Source organism: Danio rerio, chromosome 15 (assembly GCF_052040795.2).
Source record: "Danio rerio strain M-AB ecotype USA chromosome 15, GRCz13ab, whole genome shotgun sequence".
In the NCBI taxonomy this organism is placed as follows: Eukaryota; Metazoa; Chordata; class Actinopteri; order Cypriniformes; family Danionidae; genus Danio; species Danio rerio.
This window is the reverse complement of record NC_141035.1, coordinates 45,181,305-45,204,000: the sequence shown is the minus strand read 5'-3', so window position 1 is coordinate 45,204,000 and position 22,696 is coordinate 45,181,305. Positions and strand designations below refer to the sequence as shown.

Here is a 22,696-nt window from a genome sequence, read left to right as displayed (position 1 = left end):
AATAGGATTTCACTAACGGACTGGCTACTCAATCAAATTAATATTTATAACCAATCAGATTTAAGTGTTTAATATCAAGCAAGGACTAATAAGGCTTCACAAGGGGCGTGGCTACTGGATCATATCTTTACAGCCAATCAGATTTTATTGTTGTTATAAGATCTTATTGTCTTATACTTGTTGTTTAATATCATGCAAAGTCAAAAAGGGACCAATAAGATTTCACCATAGTCGTGGCTACCCAATCAAATCTTACTTGGTGCTTAATATCAACAAATCGGAGTGGCTCCTCAATCAAATAAATATTTACAGCCAATCAGATTTTATTGTTGTTATAAGATCTTATTGTCTTATACTTGTTGTTTAATATCATGCAAAGTCAAAAAGGGACCAATAAGATTTCACCATAGTCGTGGCTACCCAATCAAATCTTACTTGGTGCTTAATATCAACAAATCGGAGTGGCTCCTTAATCAAATAAATATTTACAGCCAATCAGATTTTAATTTGTGTTTAATATCACACAAGGACCAATAAGACTTCACTCTAGGAATGGTCACCCAATAAGAACCTCACCTGTATGGTTTGTGCCCGCCTCCCTTGCATAACCCCCTGCTGATTGGTGGGTCCCTCAGACAGGCAGTGTGAGCGCCGGCAGGGCAGAGTAAAAGCTCCATAAGCGGCTCCATCATCCTCACAGGGGGACATCATCATCTTCTCCTCATCGCCGGCGCCACCTTTGTGCCATCTGGCGTATCGTCCGTGCGATGGCTTCGTCCCGTACAGCTCATCTAAAGAATTGGCACGGTCCTGAGCGGAGTGTGTGTCCGGCGTGTCTGCCATCTCCTCTGTGCTGGTCATGTGCTCCTGGCTCAGGTCAGACAGAGACACCTCCAGCGAATCCTCCCGCCACATGTCCGCAGATTTGGAGCGTTTCTTCTTGAAGCCATCCTGTGAAGCGTCTCGCGTAGTAGGGCTCCTTGATAACAGGGAAAAAATCATCAAGATCATAAGTATTTAAAATGTGGACCTTAAATGTTTTATTGGTCATCTCCTCAGGTACCTTCTTTTAAAATGCGGATGTATCAAATATCTGCATTACTTCCATGTTACAACCTTAATGTTGTCATGTGTTATCTCTCTCTCTGCTCTACCTAGGAAACATCTGAATGGCTGCTTCAGACTGGTTGCTCGCTCCTGATTGGCCCACGGTGTTTTAAAAGCTGCGACACAACTTTCTTGGTGGCCATCTTTGTTTGGTCACTCTTGCTTTGAAATATTTGTTTATTGCATAACGCACTGCTGTGTATAAGTTTGTGAGTAGTGAGATTTGTGAGGACTGTTTGCTTTTTGTTTGTTACCTTTGATCCACAGGCTAATTTTGCCTGTTTGACAGGGGTGGGCAGAGCAAGGCTTCATGAAACACTAAAACACTTGAAGCAAAAATGTCGAAGCTTCTAAATGTTTGAAACCCATCTCTACAGTGGCACTTTGTGGTCATTTTTTATGTATTGCTCTGGAACAGCTTCAGCAATGAAACAGTTATGCAAATCGAGGTTTTAAACTACACATTATAGAGTTGAGGCTTCAAGTGATTTAGTAGAGAGATGAGAGTTCCAGACTAGCATGCAGAAATAATGGGTTTGAATACAGGGAGGCGCAGCTATTGATATTACTTATTAAATACTCTGTTCTTGTTACGTGTTTTGTTTTAACATCGGTCTGACATCCGAATGAACACTGTGAATAAATATGTCTTGTTTAGGTCATAAAAAATTTACATTACTAAAATAATTTAAGTCGGAATTTCAAAGTATTTGAACAAGTCGGGATTTGAACTCAGGCTATTTGCAGCAGTTACTCTGTGCACGCGCATGGTCCACTAGACTACATAGAGCTATTTTTCTGACCCTGGCAGACAAACGTGAATTTGCCAAGTCTCGAAACGTTACGGAAATGACCGATGCTTTGAATCGCTTTTGTCACGTGACCTGGTGTTTCATATCACCTTAGTTATGTGACCTATGGCTGCGTCCGAAACCGCCTACTACTCAGTAGGTACTGCATTTGAACTTAATTGTACTGCTCGGCCGCTAGAAAAGTACGTTCTATACAGTGTGAATGTAAAAAGTATGAATGGAATTCGGACGTCCTACATTCGCCAATTTGTCATGGTCACGTGACCTACCTGCGTCAGTTGCGTCGCTTCACTTTCATTCATGAATTCTCTCGTGGGGCATCATGGGATAGCGCAGCGCGCATGGGATACGCACTCCAGAATCTCGCTGGAAGTAGTAACCCACATAGCAAAATTTCTCTGGCCCAGCTCTGGCCCACACAATCAGGTTTTGCTTGGCCCACATGCCGCAGTGAATTACTGTACATGACTGGACCAAATCTGGCTTCTAGACAAGGGCCAAACACAGACCATATCTGGGCCAAGTCTCAGCCAAGTTAGTAACTCATAACTGGGCCTGAACTGGGCCAGTAAGGTTGGTGTGTCACGATTGCAATGAAATTGATAAACCCATGAAGCATTGCGCTTTAGGCACACTATGGGCCTTGTTTTTTTCTCAGTGACCTGATTGGTAGAATTGATTTATTTAATCAAAAATTATTTTAATGAAGTCTGCGAAATTGTCGCAGAAGATGCAACAATATATCATTTATTACCCTTGGTCCGGACCAAATGAGGCGAACTACAGACGTTAAAGCACCCTTAAATACAGCCCTTCAGAAACACAAGATAATCCATTCACTACACTCCAACGATATGGTAAGATTTATAATTGAATTAATACATATTAAACCTCTTTAACATTAATAGAAGCTGTTTCTAAATTAGAAATTTCAAGGACAAACACTCCTTTTAATATGAAAAATATTTATTTTATCGCGCTGTTGATTTAAGAAGCGGAGTATGCTCGATAGACAGGAACGCTCCTATTGGTGTCCTCAATCTGGCAGCCTGCGCTCGCGTGGAGTCGTCAGAGGAGGGGCTGAGTGAAAATGTGTTTTGAACCAGGAGTGCAATACCTAGTTCAACCACTGGGTGTCAAACTTTCATACTGCACCTTTAAGAATTTTTCACTATTTGGACTAGAAACAAGACGAAGTAAGAAAGTGTTTTGTTTTTTGCAGTGAATGACTTGCACGGCCTTACCGTGTGTGTTGGACTTGTGCATTTTCCTCTGGAGGTTTGACAGCTGGCGAATGGGGCGGCTGGTTGTGGAAGGACATGGGCCGAAGATTCATTGCCACGCGATCCACCCAGATGGGGCTGCTGAAGTCGGGCAGCAGGTCAGAGTCATTGAAGGGCTCCAGGCCATGGTCGGCGAGGGACTGAGGGATGCTGGGAGTGCTGCTGGAGCGGGTGCTGGTCTCTGAGTTGCGGTGTTCTGGTTTTCCGGATGGCGTCCTGCGGGTGCAGTACGTCTGTTTGCTGGACAGACGGAGCGAGCGGGACATGTGTTTTCGAGACAGTTGCCGCTGACCGTCTCCATAATAGCCATGGCCACCGCTGTGACTCTCTGCATTACCCATGACTCAAAATCTGCAGCAGACAGATAAAAAAAAAAAATTCAAAGGGGGGCTAATAATTCTGACTTCAACTGTATGCTGAGCACTGTATATAATTCTGATATATTTCTTTCTTCTAACACTAGATTTAATACAGAGTGCACTTCATTAGGTCTGAGTAGGCCTGGGCGATTTGGCAAAAAGAAAAAATCTAGGTTTTTTATAAAGTCGATTCAGGATTTCGATTTTTTTATTGTGTTACTAGTCTTCTCAAAACATTACAACAACATGACTGAAGTAACATTCTCTTTAAAAGTAACATGAAAAACCATCTGGTTAAGGAACTTTGTATTTTTAATGGCCATGCCATACAAAAAAAAAATCGGTCAAATTGTAAATAAATGTAAAACAAATTCACGAGTTAAAAAGCGTTGCTGAAGATTTGAATAAGAAATATTTGTGTAAATACTGCAGTTGCAGGAATACAGAGGTATTTTTTGCAAGATTTGCTGAGCCTAGGAAAGATTGGCTGTCAGCTCTGCTTTGATTTTGTCTTCTGATTAAATGACAGGTTGTAATGCTGCTGCCTTTTTTTTTTTAAAGATACAGTGGAAGAAAAGGACTGAACATGGAAACTGTAAAGCCTAATTTAACCCAATGTGTGAAGTTGTGGACGTATAGCAGGAGCAAATAAAAGTACCAGATGTGTCTGATATAAAATAACATATTTAATAAATTTTTATTGTTCCCCCTTTTAAATACCGATCATTTGATGCGCTTTGCTCCATTCTCTGTATTATGCTGCCTGATCTGTCTGGTTTTCAACTACAGGGCTCGAAATTGCGACCATTTTGGTCGCATATGCGCCCAAAAATTAATCTATGCGACCTCATAATATATATGGGAGCATTAGTGTGACTACAGATAATGGTTGTAGTGCGACCTGTTTGGAATTTTTATAAAAACGTGCTGAATCGCTCTTCCTTGCCGCTATATTGGTTTATATAAGCTGTCAATCACTCAAGGTATTCCGCTGTCAGATGACAGGGAAGGAGCTTTTATGAACACGGGAAATGCAAACGGCTAAACAGTGTAAACTTAAAGCACACAGGTTTGCAAACCCCACCTAAAGTTGAGGCGCAGAGGAGAGCGATCATGACATGTGGTGAATATTGATCCGCCAGCTGAGATCAATCAAGTACGTGTTTTCGGAGAAGGAGCCTGAATCTCGATGCGTTGCTTTCACTGCGTGTTCAGCGCAAATGTCCGGTAAAAGTCAAATCTAATACTGTACAAAAAATATCATCGCCGTTACTAAGTTTACACTGAAACTGCGGCTCATAACAAACAGCGGTTGCGCCAGTGGTCATCGCAAGAATCCTGCTCAACCTGCTCATATATTGGGTCGGCTGACTCGCCTGCTTTTCCACTAACACAGAAAAATGAAGATCAGCTCAGACTGAACATTTAAATTGACACAAACTGAAACCAAAACTTTTAAAGAGTGATAGAAGTGAGACTTTACTTACTTTCTTTTGTCTATTCTTTCTTAAGCTGTATATTATTATTTTTTATTACGTTACTGATGACTGCTTTGCAGCTTTCAGCCTTGAATTGAATGATTTATTATAATCTTTTGTTTGTTTTGTAGCAGAAATATTATTTATCAAACTGACATGCATATATCAACAGCAGTACAAAATAAATATTTTTTACTGCAATGCTTCATTTTTAATTGATGCAAACTAAACATTTATTTTTCATAATTCATTCAAGCACATTTAAGGTCGCATGATGATAACAAATGTAATTCATTGTTACTATTATTGTCATTTTCATTATCATTAATATTTTATAATTATTCGACATTCATTTTGGAATTATTGCACACAAATATCAATGTCATCTAAGCATTAGTTAGATAGTTGTTTCTGGTTTTTCTTAGTCCTAATTGATGTTGTTTTAAAATACAATAAATCCCTTAAAATACAATTTGCAGCGGTGCTCAATCATTTTTGGTGGGTGCTCCTAAATTTTTTCTGGTGCTCCTAAATTTTTGAAGTTGGAAGCACCGGTGCTACCAAGTAAAAAAGTTAATTTCGAGCCCTGAACTAGGTCCGCTAAATGACGTCATGGGGGCGGGTACTTTCATTTTCTCTGCTACAGGCCCTCACCTCTACTCGTGTTCAAACCAAAAGATCGGCACTGTTTTTCACATGGCAGGGTTTTAAGTGCTTCATACATGTTGAGATCGAGTTTATCGACTTGATGAGGGAATATGTCTTGACAATCCACACAGACATAACTCAGACTAATGCAATGATTAAAATCCTACATGACTTCACGCTTTAACAGGCAGTCAACAGGTCGCACACGGCGCGCACATGACAGTTTAAACTATAACACACCAGACGTGCGCATTCGCATGATATTTAACATGAAACGAATCTGATGGCGCTCTGTGGCGTGGCTAAAATATGATATGCGTTGTGAATCATGGCTGGGCGGCTCCAGTGTGTATAGAAACCTGTTTAGAATTCTAAAATCCATGGGGCTGTGTGGTGCTGCGTGTCGCCGAGAGGCGCTTCTGGTGTGCTTCCTGCTTCATACAGAGAAGGAACCAAAGCGCATTGGTGCCATTATAATGTATTAAATATATTTTTGAAAAATCACGATTCTCGATTTAATATAAAATAAAATCATCGTCAAAACGTAAATTTGAATTAATCGAAAAAATCGCCCAGCCCTAGGTCGGAGTCTGTTTCTCATTGTTGTTGTCTTTTTTTCTGTACAACACTTTGCTTCGACACTAAAAGTGCGTTAAAAATAAATCGAGTTGAGTTCTATTCATGTATGAGTTTCTCACAAGATTATTTGCTTTCTCTGATGGCTGATACATCCTGTGTCAGTTGTATTACCTGCGGTGTTGCAATGACTTCACAGTCATGACGGATTTCACTCTGCATACAGATCAGCTCCTAACACCATACTCTCTTCACTGCATTATAGGTCACTTACAAACTCTGAAAAACAAACAAACAGAAAGCAAGAGAGTTATACATCTGCTATTTTAAAAGACTCCTAACACAGCAGTTTGTGAGGCAGTACAAGGGGACACACTGTAGTGGGATAAATATAGCTGGAGCGCACAGAAATAAGACAGAATTAGAGCTGAAAGAGCGATTGACGCTGAAGACCACACATGTTCAGTCGCTCTGGACACATTCAACAAACGCAAGATGATGGACTTGACTTTGAGCCGCTAAATAGGAGCCTGAACTTGTGTGTGTGTGTGGTCACAGAGAGAGAGAGAGAGCTAGAGATCAGCCTGTGGTTACTGCTGCCGCCAATAAACCACAGCATGAATGGAAATATACACACAGCTAAAGCCAAAAGAGACATTTTTCATAAGATTTAAGAGGAGATGGTTAAAACACACTTCGGCTGCTAATGAATAGCATGCTAGCTGGTAAAGCGACTCGAGTAAAAACAAACACCGCAGACATTTATAAGCTGTGGATAAACATGTACTAAATTTCCTGACACAAACTAATCTGAAGGCATTCAAACTGCATGAAACACAAAGAACTCGCTGTAGTGAGATTTGATGATGGGGAAGTTAAAAGCTCCACCGTATCGCCTCATAGCGAGTGTTTTGACCACTTAAAAGTGATTGCTCAATGTTGTAAACAGACTTCTGGAGTGTTATTCACATGAAAATACTACAGGGTGTCACGGTCTAGATAAGAGAGAAAATTGGTCAGACACAGGTGCAGGTCTCAACAAAGTTTATTTAATTAAATAAATTAATTTATTTTAAAGCCAAAATTTAGCCAACATAAAAGTCTTCAAAAAGGAAACGAAAAATTACTCCGTAATGGAGCTGGCATAGAGGCCCAAAGTTCACAAAAACTCAAAAACTTAGACGTTAGCAAATAAAGACTTCAAAAATTATGAAAATAAAACTACTCTGAAGAGGCTGGAGGAACGGTCTTCAAGAGGGTGCAATACCCTGATTCCCGACAGGGGGCGGTGAATCCGGCCTCCGCTGTCTGGAACAGAGCGGCCACGTGGAAGACTGATGCTGTGTTCACACCAGACGTGGTACACGCGGATAAATCGCGCTATTCGCGCGTAAATAGCCGCGTGAACATTTGAGTTTACTCGCTTCATTCGCGTGTCAACCCCCGCTTCATTGGAGCGTCAAATCCGCTTCAAACGCGTGTCAAATTCACTTCAAAACAGACGCGGATACGCAAGATGGGCAAGGCTTCTGTCTGCCCGGTGACTCTAGCTTCATAGCTAAATGGCTAACATGAATTTTATTAAGAAAATAACAGTGTTAATGTGCTTTATGGAGACTGAAAAACAGCGTCGATACGTTTAGGGTCCTGTCTGAGTCCACTGCATCCTTTCAGAGGTGCATCCAGCTCTGTGAGCTCATAAACTCCTACTCCTATTCGCACCGCGCCATTCGCGTGTATCGCGCCGCAGGATGTCTATTCGCGCGTTTGCTTTGACTTAACATGTAAATCACTCGCGCTTGACGCGTGTTCCGCGTCTGGTGGGAACGCAGTATGAGGCTGAAGCCTCCTTTCCACTGCACACGACAAACGACAAGCGACAGACCGGAAGTCATTCATTTCCAATGGAGAACTGTAAGGGAGCTGCGTAGAGTTACGATCATCTCCGTGTGAGGAAAATTTGGATCCGAATTGAGCTGCGGATCCGTCAAAATATTTGAACTCCTGCGACTAGACCGCATGCGACCTGCCGACCGGATATGATGTATTCCATTGTTGTCTAAACAGATCCGTTAGAGGATCCGTTAGAGGAGTTTTTTTGGTTATTTTTCGAATTATAAAAAGTCTATATTAAAACAAAAACTTTTCTGTTCATAAATGCAAATAAGAAAGTAATAAAAATATACATTTTTAATGTCTTCTCCATGTCTTTCTAGTATTCATTCATCTATTAAACCATGTAAACTTATAAAGAATAAAGGCTCTTGCTTTTGCCCTTATTTATTTCGGACACCGTGTGAGAATCAGCTTCTCCCCCGTGGTGCACGATAACACTGAAAATACTGTGCGGCTGCCACAAGGGGGCGTATTCCGACAGTCGTGTCCAAATGTCATGTGCAGTGGAAAGGCGGCTTTAGTCTGAAACTGCATACTTCCATACTATATAGTACGCTAAAATCAGTATGTAAGCCAAGTAGTATGTCCGAATTCATAGAATTCGAAAAACAGTATGCGAGAAGTACCCGGATGACTTACTACTTCCGGTGAGATTCTGGACTGCGCATCTTATTCAGGCTGCGCTATCCCATAATGCCCCGCGAGAGAATTCATGAATGGAAGTGAAGCGACGCAACTGACCTAGGTAGGTCACGTGACCATGACAAAATGGGGGATGTAGTACGTCCGAATTCCATTCATACTTTTCACATTCATACTGTATAGAACGTACTTTTCTATTGGCCGAGTAGTACAATTAAGTTCAAATGCAGTACCTACTGGGTAGTAGGTGGTTTCGGACGCAGCCTAAGGCTTGGAGGCCGGCAAGAGTGAGGGCCGGCTGGATAGAGACGGGGAGTCAGATGGGCAGCAATACAAAAATAGACACTTCACGCAAGAGGTGCCACAGCAATGATTGCAAATAGAAAGGATCTAAGTCACAGCTGAGAAGGGAGAAAAGCTCCAAAATGAAAGATCATTAGTGAAATCAGACCTGGGCCGTGACACATTTCATAAGTGTAAGTGAAAGGTTGTCTCCTTGTTTTCTCCAGCTTGCTAATCATGTATTTAATTGTGTTTTGTTACTTATAACCGCTTGCGCTGTATGTGGTTAACTCTTTATATTTCCATATCGCATCTAATGCCATGGTGAAAACATGACGCGTGCCACTGTATTTACGGATTTAAATGCGTTGGTGAGCTCGCGTTTCACTGCCGTTTGTTGTTGCTACCATACCGTTGTATGATGGCCACCACCAGCTGTTCCTACACACGTGCAGCGGTCAAGGTTTAAAATAGTTCAGGTTTTGCTGCTGTGTGGATTATTACTAAATGTGTGTCATAGTTAAGCATAGAGCAATATGCTGGTGTGTAACTGCACTGCTTTCGGGGGTGAGGTGTCTGAATACAGTTGAAACGTGTTTCAGGCGTCCGCTGCAATCGGATCCTATACTAATGTTGGCGACCAGGGGGCTTGTCAAACCGCTCTGAGCATTTTACTACCTCGCGCTGAATGCTGTCGACAAATCACAACAGGCTGTCATTGGTCGAATCAGCGCAGATTAGCTTCGCGCTTAGGAGGGGTTTGGGAAAAAATGAATCACTGAACGATTTATATGGGAGTCGCTGGGATAATTAGGTAAAAATAAATGCAGATTATAAGAGCATGAAAGTGTTTTTTGACCTTGCATGCAGATCAGTATGTTGTTGGAGACTCCTGAAACCACAACATGACCCTTTTTAATGTAATAGGGGCTCTTTAAAGATTACAAAGGCAAACCATTTTTTTTTCTTAATGACATGCACAGATGAATTGTTAAGCACAAAACTAGCAATGTGAGCTAACAAAATCATACGGCTAGCTTTGATTTCATGTGTACTTTAAACTCTCAAGACTTGATTTAGTTTTTCACAAAGTTACTGAAATACCTGCTAATATTCCCTTGCACACACTGTTAAATAAATAAATATTGCACACCCCTGTCTGAGATTATTATAAATGTCTTATTTTGTGTTACGCTAAAATAAGCAAGTCGAAAACTGCAAATCTACGTGCTTCCTGTAGATGGCAGGAATCAGAAAGAGTTTACGGAATGTCTCCTATCCTGTCCTCGTTCTGTGTCTGTCCTGATTTGAGGTCTCTGTGTCGCAGTGCTGAGAGATGATAGTAAAGGCTCATGACAGCACTGCTAACTCAACCGCAAACAGCACTGAAGCATCAGGACCGGACGCAGAGTTCATGTTGAGCACATAAAGGGCCAGGAACGCTGACAGGAGACGTCTGAGGACACTGAAAACAAACAACAGTGTAACAAGTGTTTGATGTGTGTGCGTTTGTCTCTGTGTGTGATATCTATTTCTGATCTTTTTCATTCTTAGCCAGACTGTAGTAAAGAACTGAACACTGCAAAAGAGAGTGGGTGGGATCTACCTGTCAATTATATAAGATTGACCAATAGAAAACCACAAATAGCCAAATATGGATCTATGGGCTCAAAATTAAGCCCAACCTAGATATTACATCCAGGAGAGGCATACTACATGCAAATATAGTGTTTGTAGTCAGTCTTAGTACACAGTGAAACTACAGAAGAGTCAATAGTAGGAAAAGGATCAAAACTCTATTTTGAAATTTGAGAGCGAGATGCTAACGGTCTAATCTGATTCAATAATCTATGCTAAGCTAAGCTTAAAGTGCTCCAGATCGACCCAGAGATTGGCTGAATTTGTTTTTTTTAATGGTAAAACTCAACTGTTATCTTTAGGGAGATCAACAGTTAAATGCTAAATAGGAAAATTATCAAAACTCTTTATTAAAATTTGACAGTGAAAGGCTAATGGTCTAATCTGATTTAATGCTCTATGCTAAGCTAAGCTAAAAGTGCACCAGACCGGCCCAGAGATTGGCTGAATTTCTTTACAATTGATTAAAATCAACTATTATCTTTAGTGAAGTCAAGACTTAAATGCTGAATAGGACAATGATTAAAGCATTTTTAAAAAGCGCTTTTTTGAGAATTTGAGAGTGAGATTCTAATGGTCTAATCTGATTTAATGATCTATGCTAAGCTAAGTTAAAAGTGCTTCAGACAGACTCAGAGATCTGCTGAATTTATTTAAAAATGGTGAAACTCAACTGATATCTTCAGGGATGTCAAGAGTTAAACGCTAAATAGGAAAGTGATCAAAACTTGAGATTAAATTTGAGAGTGAGATGCTAATGGTCTAATCTGATTTAATGATCTATGCTAAGCTAAGCTAAAAGTGCTCCAGAGAGACCCAGAGATTGGCTGAATTTATTTTAAAAACGGTAAAACTCAACGGTTATCTTAAGGGAAGTCAATAGTTAAATGCTAAATAGGCAAATTATCAAAGCTCATTATTTGAAATTTAAGAGAGAGATGCTAATGGTCTAATCTGATTTAATGATTATGCTAAGCTAAGGTAAAAGTGCTCCAGATAGACCCAGATTGGCTAAATTTCTTAAAAAACGATAAAACTCAACTGTTATCTTTATAGAGAAGTTAAGAGTTAAACGCTAAACAGAAAACTGATCAAAACTTTATTTTGAAATTTGAGTAGAGATGCTAATGGTCTAATTTGATTTAATGATCTATGCTAAGCTAAGCTAAAAGTGTTCCCACCAAACCCAGAAATTGGCTAAATATATTCAAAATCTGTTTAACTTTAGGAGAATTAAAAATAAGCCTATTCCCACAAAAAAGTGGAGTGTTCCTTTAAGAAAAGCCAAGGACCATATAGTTTTTTATTACATCCTTATAAGGAAAACCATGAAATTCAATAGGTTGTCTTAACTTCTTCACATGACTGTATATGTACCCTTCTCACAGTTCTTTGGTCTTGTTTATACGCTGACCTTTTGTGTAGCGAGTCATAAAGCATGTCAGAATAATTCCACCTTGTTGCACAACGACACAGACCTCCAGGAAATGCAAACACAGAGAAATCGTCAGTGTCTCTGTGGAAACCAGGCCAGCGCTTCACTGATGGAGTGTGGTATATACGGTACGCATGCTAGCGTACACCATCAGGAAAACACCAAAATAGAAAGCACTTGAGCACGGGGCCAGCAACATCCCAGAGTGCTTGATCAAAGTTCTCACACTACGGCATCTAAGAGCAAGGGCTCATGGGTAAAATGCATGCGGGTTCAGGACATCAGCTCGATGTGCCACAGGCCTCGGGCGGGCTGTGCTTTAAAGAGCCGCCTACATCATCTGCCCCATATATTAATAAACGCATGTGAAAAGGTTATAAAAGCATGTTCCACCACCATGATGGATCTACTGGACTTTACATTGGAACATAGAGACTCTGCATACAGAAAAGGAGAGTTCATGATAGGTAGGTAGGTAGGAAGGTAGTTAGTAGACAGACAGACAGAACAGACAGACAAATAGAAAGACAGATAGACAAACAGACAGACGGACGGACGGACGGAAGAAAGAAAGAAAGAAAGAAAGAAAGAAAGAAAGAAAGAAAGAAAGAAAGAAAGAAAGAAAGAAAGAAAGAAAGAAAGAAAGAAAGAAAGAAAGAAAGAAAGAAAGAAAGAAAGAGATAGATAGATAGATAGATAGATAGATAGATAGATAGATAGATAGATAGATAGATAGATAGATAGATAGATAGATAGATAGATAGATAGATAGATAGATAGATAGATAGATAGATAGATAGATAGATAGATAGATAGATAGATAGATAGATAGATAGACAGATAGATAGACAGACAGACAAATAGACAGACAAATAGACAGACAAATCGAAAAATAGATGGACAGACCAACAGACAGATGGACGGACAACTAGATAGACATGCAGACAGACAGACAGATGAACAGCAGAGACAGAAGGACTGATGGATGGAAGAAAAAGACAGACAAACGGACAGACAGACAGACAGACAGATAGACAGACAGACAAACAGGACATACAAATAGACAGAAAGACTGCAAGACACATATAGAGGAATAGACAAAACAGACAGACAGATAGATAGAGCAAGACAGAAAGATAGACAAACTGACAGATAGACAGACGGAGGGGATAGATAGATGGACGGACAGACAGATGGATAGAAATATAGACAGACAGACAGACAGACAGACAGATAGACAGACAGATGAATGGTTAGAACAGACAGACAGACAGACAGACAGATAGATAGATAGATAGATAGACAGACAGACAGACAGACACACAGACAGACAGACGGACTACCTGACAGACAGAGGACTGGATGGATGGACAGATGGATGAACAGACAGATTCAGTGGCCTCAATCTCTTTAAGTGAAGACATAAACCATCCCATGAGCCTGTTTATCTGTAACTAATGGCCGGGTCGAGCCTCAACCAGCACAAATCAAAACACACAAGCGCTTTAGACAGAGAAAATAACCGCTCTATATCACGAGGCCATGAGGACGCGTCACATTCGCACACTCTCCAGCGAGAATAGCCGGGCATGACCTGCTCAGGGTACAGCTGATGGATGACGAAGACGAGAGGACGAGAAAACAGCTCCATATCTGCACTGATCCTGCCCGAGTCAAACTGAAGCCAGAAATGTGAAGCATCATTTCATATTCAGCAGCCACAATTGTCAAACAATGATCATTCAGTTTGTTTTATTTATCAGTAGCTAAGCATGCCTCGAAATAGTGCTTGTAGGGACTTGAACAAACTCTAAACACAAAGTATTAAGGGGTATTAAACATTTAAAGGGATAGTTCTCCCAAAAATGACAATTTCCACACCATTTACTCACACTTCAGTGGTTCTAAATTTTTAATAATATATATTTTTTATTGAACACAAAACAAGATATTGTAAATAATGTTGGATGAAAAAAACACCAATTGACATCCATAGCTGTTTTTTATCTTCAGTATATCTTGCTTTGTGTTCAACAAAAGAAACTCAAACAGAAGTATGGAGGATAAATAAAGGACAAACAAATGTTGAGTTTTATGTGAACTGTCTCTTTAAGGTATTTATTTGCAGTTAATTAAAATTTTAATACAATAGTTCCTAGAACTACTCACAAAAATAACCACTTTTTGGGGTGTTTGCACCAGGGAACAAATTTAGTTACTGGAACACCTATTAGGGGACTAAATTAAGCAATACTTCACAGTAGGTTCTAATCCAGCAGAATAGGAACTAGTGTGGTGTAAGAGGGCGAATTCATGATTTTTAAAATATCACAATAAGACATTCTGACATTCTTCAGGATATATTGTTGTGTTCAACAAAAGAAAGAAACTCAAAGAGAAGTATGGAAGAAGACTGAATGACAAACATAATTTAAATTTTGGCGTGAACTGTCCCCTTAAGGCATATATTTGCAGTTAAGGAACATTTTCATACAACAGTTCCTAGAACTACTCACAAAAATAACCACTTTTTGGGGTGTTTGCACTAGGGAACAAATTTAGCTATAGGAATGCATTTTGAGGGACTAAATTAAGCCCTACAAAACAGTAGGTTATAATCCAGAATAGTGATGGGAAGTTCAGATCATTTTACTGACTCGGATCTTTGAGCCTCGTTCATCGAGATGAACAAATCTTTTTTCGAGTCATTTCATTCATGTGGTTCAAATTTGCCATAGTATTATTAAAATGCTACAAATTGCTTCCAAACACATCTACAACTAGCCCAAAAAGTTGATCACACGACAAATAAGTCATAAATAGAATATAAGAAGGAGAAAATAATCATTCAATGTTTACCTGCTCTTTTGTTTATGAAGGTATTGTTGTCTCTTTGCTCAGCTCACCTCTTCATGTCTTCAAATGTCAGTGGTTCGTTCACGTTACACTGACAGTCGCATATAATCTTAACCAATGTACACAGTCTGAGTCAATAGGAGCCATGATAATTAGTTCACCTTTCGACTCTTCTGGTTCTTGAGTCGTTCGTTCATCACTTGATAGAATGAATCAAACCCGAGGACTCGAGAGATGAACGGATCAATTCTTTTTCTGACTCTAAACGCATATGATTGGCCCGTGATAAACGAATGACTCAGACCCAATAGAGGACTCGAGAGATGAACGGATCAATTCTTTTTCCGACTCTAAACGCATATGATTGGCCCGTGATAAACGAATGACTCAGACCCGATAGAGGACTCGAGAGATGAACGGATCAATTTTTTTTCCGACTCTAATCATATATGATTGGCCCGTGATGAATGAATGACTCAGACCCGATAGAGGACTCGAGAGATGAATGGATCAATTCTTTTACCGGCTCTAATCATATTTGATTGGCCCATGATGAACGAATGACTCAGACCCGATAGAGGACTTGATGGATGAACGAATCCGGCTCTAATCGCATATGATTGGCTTCTGCCTTTCTGCGATGAACGACTCAAAAGACTTGAAATGAACGATACCACCTGCACAAATGTGCGAACGCGTGGATTAACGAATCACTCCCTGAGAGGACTCGTAGTTCCCGAGTCTTATTGAAGATTCGTTCAAAATGAACGAATCGTTCATGAACGACCCATTATTAACCCAGAACAATAGGAACTAGAGTGGTGTAAGTGTACACTGCCAGGGCAAATTCATGATTTATAAAATATCCCAATAGGACAATCTTACATTCTTCAGCTTATCTTGCAGAAGCATGGAGGATAAATAGATGACAAACAGAATTTTCTGTTAAATTTAATGTGTGCGCTGTCTCTTTAAGAGATTTATTCACAATTAAGGAACATTTTCATTCAGTCGTTCCAAGAACTACTCATAAAAGTTACCAATTTTAGTAACAAACACATTGATTGTTTGTCCGTTTACCTTCATTCATTCATTCATTTTCTTGTCGGCTTAGTTCCTTTTTTAATCCGGGGTCGCCACAGCGGAATGAACCGCCAACTTATCCAGCAAGTTTTTACGCAGCGGTTGCCCTTTCAGCCGCAACCCATCTCTGGGAAACATCCACACACACATTCACTCACACACACTCAAACACTACGGACAATTTAACCTACCCAATTCACCTGTACCGCATGTCTTTGGACTGTGGGGGAAACCAGAGCACCCGGAGGAAACCCACGCAAACACAGGGAGAACTTGCAAACTTCTCCATTTACCTTATTGTAAAGTATTATCGAAAATCTTGTTAATGTCTCAGGGTAATTTTTCCTCTTTTATAAGTTGCTAAACATACAGGTTGACTGTAGCAGCAAACGCAGATGCAAGCCTACAGTAGCACACTCATTCAAATTCACGGCAGGTTTGTTTTATCACTTCCTATGTGTTATTGAGACGAGCTCCGGTGTGAAATATCCTCACCGTGACTAAAGGCCTGCTTTATATGTTGTCTGGCAAAGACAAAAAAAAAACAGTGGCGTCAGCCTGAGTTGTTTATCAAATCAAATGATGACGTCAGGCAAAGTAAGCGACAGCGGTAAACATCCTGGAATGAGAGCCTGTCATCTCCAATCCCTACTTCATGAAGGTGTGCAAACAAACACACCCAGGGGCTCCATCACGCAATCCGGGACCACACTTCAGGATTCTGTGTGTTTACCTGCAAACCCCCCCCCCCAAAAAATGTGACAAGTGCATTTTGCTTTGTTATTAGAGCCACATTAGTGACATACCATGACCTGTCGAGACAGGAACAGAGCGGACTCGGTATTGCACAGTCCACAGTGGAAAGTTAAGCTGAACGCATGCAAAGGGGTGAAAGCAGCACTTTTTGCCCCAAAGCTCAACCTGACATGCGTTTCTCAGCGTGGGAGCGAGAGAAAGCTCTGAGGCGGCTGGAAACCAAACCGAAAAATTCATAAGCAGCTGCGGGGTGGAAAAAGAAGGAACGCTTCATGCCAAGGAAATCAGCGAGGGTCCATTTCTGATGTTCGCGCTGGGTAATTAATTTACACTTTATAGAAGCACAACAATGACTAGCATGCTGGAGTACATGAGACAGCAACTGCTAAATGCCATTTCCAATAGACGAACAGCGGAAAATTAATCAAAATTAATCACTGACAGATGACTTTGCACGAATAGACCATTGGATTCAGGATATGTTCACCTATTCGATTGAAATGAACTGAATCAACATTGGTATATGAGCCCTGTTGTGCATAATAAATAGTTCAAACACAAATACACAAAGAAAATCTTTCACTTTCACTTCACGCATAGTTTGTGAATAAACAGACTTACGTGTAGTTGCAGACGCGATCATGAGGCTGTTTTTGCGCCGAGTTTGAAGTAATCATTCAGAGAACAGGAGATGCATTACTTCCATCATTTTAATATAGCAAATTAATAATGAAATCCAAAAATTATAGTATAATATTGAGAGTTAATTTTAATTAATCTTGCGGTCCACCTGCAGGATCGCTAAGGCCCACCGATTGAGAATCCTTGATATTGGAGATGATTAAACTGACAGTTTCAATTTACTATAATCTTCTATGTGAAAAATTGTAACATTGTTACATTGTAAAAGCGCTAAAGAAATAAAGGGGAATTTAATTGATTTGAAAATAAGTCTGATTTGTGAATGTTGGACTCCGGCTGGGCTGCCCTCGTCACTAATTCTATTCATAATTTTATATGGACAGAATTTCAAGGCGCAGTCTTGGGCTGGAGGGGGTCCGGTTCGGGGACCACAAGATTTCATCTCTGTTATTCGCAGACGATGTTGTTCTGTTGCCTTAATCGAACATGGACCTTCAGCATGCACTGGGGCGGTTTGCTGCCGAGTATGACGCGGCTGGGATGAGAATCAGCACTCCAAGTCCGAGGGCATGGTGCTTCACCGGAAAAAGGTGGTTTGCCATGTCCAGGTTGGAGGAAAGTCCTTACCCCAGGTGGAGGAGTTCAAGTATCTCAGGGTTTTATTCACGAGTGAGGGAAGGATGGAACGTGAGATTGACAGGCGAATTGGTGCAGCGGTAGCAGTAATGCGGTCGATGTACCGGTCCGTTGTGGTGAAGAAGGAGCTGAGCCGAAAACCAAAGCTCTCGATTTACCGGTCAATCCACGTTCCTACTCTCACCTATGGTCATGAGCTTTGGATCATGACCGAAAGGACAAGATCTCGGATACAAGCATCCGAAATGAGCTTCCTTCAAAGGGTGGCAGGGCGCACTCTTATGGATAGGGTGAGGAGCTCTGACACCCGGGAGGAGCTCGGAGTAGAGCCGCTGCACCTCCACATCGAGAGAAGTCAGCTGAGGTGGCTTGGGCATTTTTTTCGGATGCCTCCTGGACGCCTACCTAGGGAGGTGTTCCAGGCATGTCCCACCGGGAGGAGGCCTCGGGGAAGACCCAGGACACGCTGGAGGGACTATGTCTCTCGGCTGGCCTGAGAACGCCTTGGGATGCCCCTGGAGGAGCTGGAGGAAGTGTCTGGGGAGAGTTCTCTCTTAAGACTGCTGCCCCCGCGACCCGGCCCAGGAAAAGTGGCAGAAAATGAATGAATGAAAACAAGTCATTCTGGTATTAAGAAAATTGAGTGTACATTAATGGACACTCAGTTTCATGTCTGTTACATATATATATATATATATATATATATATATATATATATATATCTACTGAACTGACCTACGACTTAAACAACTGTCTATGCCTTTGGCTGCTGATGTTTTTCTCTCTAACAGACAATGCATTTCTCTAATTTTCTATAGTTGTTCATCAGGACGACTCAACATGTTTCCATCGCGGTGCTGTTTTCGGTGTACTGCTTGCTGAATTCATTTAGAAGCTGTAGAAACATTTAATTGAGAAACGCTGCGAGGGGCATTCAGCGCTAATGAAAACTGCACAAATGTACCATCTGCCTGAAAGAGACACCCAATGCAACATAAAACACACAGGCGGCGTAATGAGCTTGAGAAATATAAGATTGTTTTATGATTTTAAAGTATGCGCCTGTGGCAGAGCTGTGCAGGGAGGTCACTGTGGTGCGATAAATGATTGACAGGTCTTCCAGACGAAACCCTCGAGTGACAGGCCGACTCAATATCCAGACCTAAGAGACGAGCGGATCGGTTATTTCTGTTCTAGCAATTATGGCTGTTATGTTTCTGCTTGGAGAAGTCTCAAAGGATCAGTGCAAATACAGATCTGTACATTGTTTGCAACCAATAAGTGATGAACAGCTTATATGTAAGAGGTAATCAACAGATCTCTGTGTGTTAAAGCATTTAAAAATCAACAAAGCGACAACTTTCTTCAAAATATCATAATTTGAGTTCAACAAAAGTAAAAACTCATAAAGGTTAAGAATTTTTAAGTGAACTATCCCTTTAAGTCTCTAAAATGGTGGAAAACCAGCGAACCAATAAAAAATGATGCTCAATGTTTTAATTTTAAGTAATGCGACTTCTAAAACATTAATTTAAAAATAGTAGTTTAATTTTTGATTCATTTAATAAATAAAAAAAGATGCATTTATTTTAAAAAATGCATTTTAAAAAAAATAATAATTTTAATTTAAAAATATTTAATCTTAATTTAAATTAATTTAACTAGTAATAAAAAGTAGATAATAAAAAAATTAAAACTTTTGAATTTATTTATTCATTCATTCATTTTCTTGTCGGTTTAGTCCCTTTATTAATCCGGGGTCGCCACAGCGGAATGAACCGCCAACTTATCCAGCAAGTTTTTAAGCAGCGACCTTCTTGCTGTGAGGCGACAGCACTAACTACTGCGCCACTGCTTTGCCCACTTTTGAATTTAAATTTAAATAAAAAATGAAAATAAAAGACTCCAATTGCAAATATTAGCAAATACTATTTACTTTATTCTACGATGCGGAAGTGCGCTCATTTTTGCGATTGTTTTAGAACTTCCAATTGACTAGGAATAATAAACGACAGAATACAGTCAAACTACTTGCTCTACAAACAAGTGTTCATAATTATCAGGGCTCGAAATTAACCTTTTTGCTTGGTAGCACCGGTGCTACTAACTTTAAAAATTTAGGCGCACCAGCCAAAATTTAGTCGCACCCACCAATTATGAGCACCGTTACTACAAGTTTTATACAAACATATTTATTGTATTTGAAATCAACACTAATCAAACTAACAAGCAAAACAAATCATATATAATGTTATATGCAAGCGTGAGGAAAATATGTCTCAACAAAATCCCGTTATCACAAGAAAAAAAAATGTATAACATAACTCAGTGACCAAAGCATACACGGAGCGCCAGTGGTGGGCCAATAAGAAGAGCGCGAAGGCGGGGCACGCATTACGGACTTGGATTTGTTTACTGCAGCAAGTCGACATGACAACTGTTTTAAACCATTCCCGAGCGCGTTTCGCGTTTCAAGTGCAGACAAAGAGCTTAGCGATGCATTCTGCATGAATGTCTCCCGAATCCGCGCATGTGCTGAACATTTTGCAGTAACAATTGGTCGCACACTACAATTTTAAACACTCGCAGAATTGCTCCCAAATATATTTCAAGGTCGCATAAATAAAATTTCAGGCACATATGCGACCAAAATGGTCGCATTTTCGAGCCCTGCTTATGCATAAAAAGTAGAATTATGTAATAAAAAAATATGAGTTTTCAGCATAACAAGCTGTTTTTAATGTCTATGTAAAAATCATTGTAATTGAATGAGACCGTAAGTATTAGGCCAAAAAGATTCCAATGGCTGCACCCGCTCGTACATGAAGAATAAGGTCAATAACAGTAAATAAATAAAAAAATAACACTGCTTCCATTGGGACATACTTGTCAAAACTCACACCGTTACAAATCTGTCAGCATTAAAAACAAAACTGACATTAACTAAACCAAATGCGCTTGCAAAAAGGTAATAATTATTACACCACAGTGACCGTGCGAATGCTGTTTTCACACTAATCTCTGAAGAAGCACATTCACACCTCGTATAGTCTTGATGGCCTGTATTTCCTGAGTTCCCCTGGGCTTTGAAGCCCGTGAACGACGTGCTGAAGGAGGTGCAGACATGTCCCGACACCTCCTCTGGACATCTGCTGATCCCCCCTGCCCCCCTGCTGTCCCGCTGGAGGATAGGTGTACCTGAGACCCCCGACAGCACCACCCAAACCTACGTGCTTACATGCAAACATGCTTTTTGCTTGAGGGAATGCTGAAGTTTTGAGGGACAGCTAAAACTACTGGTGCAACATAACATTTCAATTAAATTACTAGTAAATGGAATGTAATCATTTATAATAGTGAACACAAACGCACTAACTATGCAATTTCGCTATGTGAACTCTTAATTGGTGCTTACTGGATGTAAATACACTGAAAAAAAAACGATTTGTTGGATTTACTAAATTTGCAAATAATTTATACAGGCTGAATTTAAACAAACAAATTAAGTTGAACATTACTAAGTGTAATTTGTTTGTTTAATTTTAGCCTAAATAAATATAAACCACCTACCTAAAAAAATGTAGTAAATTCAATTAATAATGTTTGTGACTGTATGGTACACTGTAAAAAAAATGCAGGGTTCCACACAATACATTTATGTTGTGCCAACACAAATCGATTAAGTTAACCTAATACTTTTAACAATTTTTTGTAGATTGAACATAAAAAATTAAGTTGTGTCAAGAATTGTGTTTCAGCTTATTTTAAATAAGTAGCTTAAATGAGCAAAATAATATTTATTTTTTGAGTGTAGTTATGTATTAGCTTTGTTTAGGTACATAGAAATATAATAAGGTTAGGGTTATGGCTAGGCCATGTCAAAGATGTAAAATCAGGTTTTTTATACTATATTGCACTGTAAAAAAATGCAAGGTTCTACGTGATTCCTTCATGTTGTCCCAAGACAAATTGATTAAGTTAACTTAAACTGAATTTAAAACAATTAAGTTAGCACAAAAAAACATTCATAATTGTGTTGATTCAGCTCATGTTTAAACAAGCAGGAAAGGTTATTTTCAGTGTAATACATTGTTTTATTGTTTTTATCATCACTAATAAAACAATCCAATTCCAGTTGTATTTGTCACATACACAGTATGATACGCAGTTTAATGCTTATTTCACGAATATTTCAAATATTTTACAAATGCAGTCATGCATTTGCTCTGGGCGGAGGAAATTAATACATATACATTTCATATCGCAGCCTTTAGCGATTAACTAATAACAATGTAATAACAAAAAATAATGTTTCAAATTGTGATTGTGTTTCGATTTTGATTAATTGCACACCCCTTGTTTTTCACTAACTGCATCTGTTTAAGGTCGTTATTTATTTAATTTTTTTTTTTAGATTTATTTTCTGTTGTCACTTGTCACTTTATGTAGAAGCTTCTGTAGCCAAAACAAATTCCTTGTGTGTGTGAAGCATACGAGTCAATAAATCTGATTCTGATAAAAATTATATAGCTTAAACGTATATTAAAGGTGTAAACAGATTGAAATG

At 39.7% G+C, this 22,696-nt stretch overlaps 1 protein-coding gene across 18 annotated transcripts in view; it reads right to left on the bottom strand.

Moving 5' to 3' along the window:
• Window positions 1–22,696, bottom strand: part of tiam1b (TIAM Rac1 associated GEF 1b) — a 209,083-nt gene that overhangs the window by 121,238 nt on the left and 65,149 nt on the right. For 17 of the 18 annotated variants that reach the window (XR_015509887.1, XR_015509880.1, XR_015509878.1 and 14 more), the window contains exons 2-4: window positions 6,438–6,542; window positions 3,164–3,553; window positions 577–979 (exon numbers count right to left, since the gene is read on the bottom strand). Coding sequence is in view for 3 of the 18 variants with exons in the window: in XM_087284580.1 (XP_087140706.1) it covers window positions 577–979; window positions 3,164–3,543 (783 nt within the window). In the remaining 15 variants the exon portion in view is untranslated. Of the gene's footprint in view, window positions 1–576; window positions 980–3,163; window positions 5,340–5,509; window positions 5,979–6,025; window positions 6,543–22,696 lie in introns of all 18 variants that reach the window. The other variant, XM_087284582.1, reaches the window with a different exon arrangement.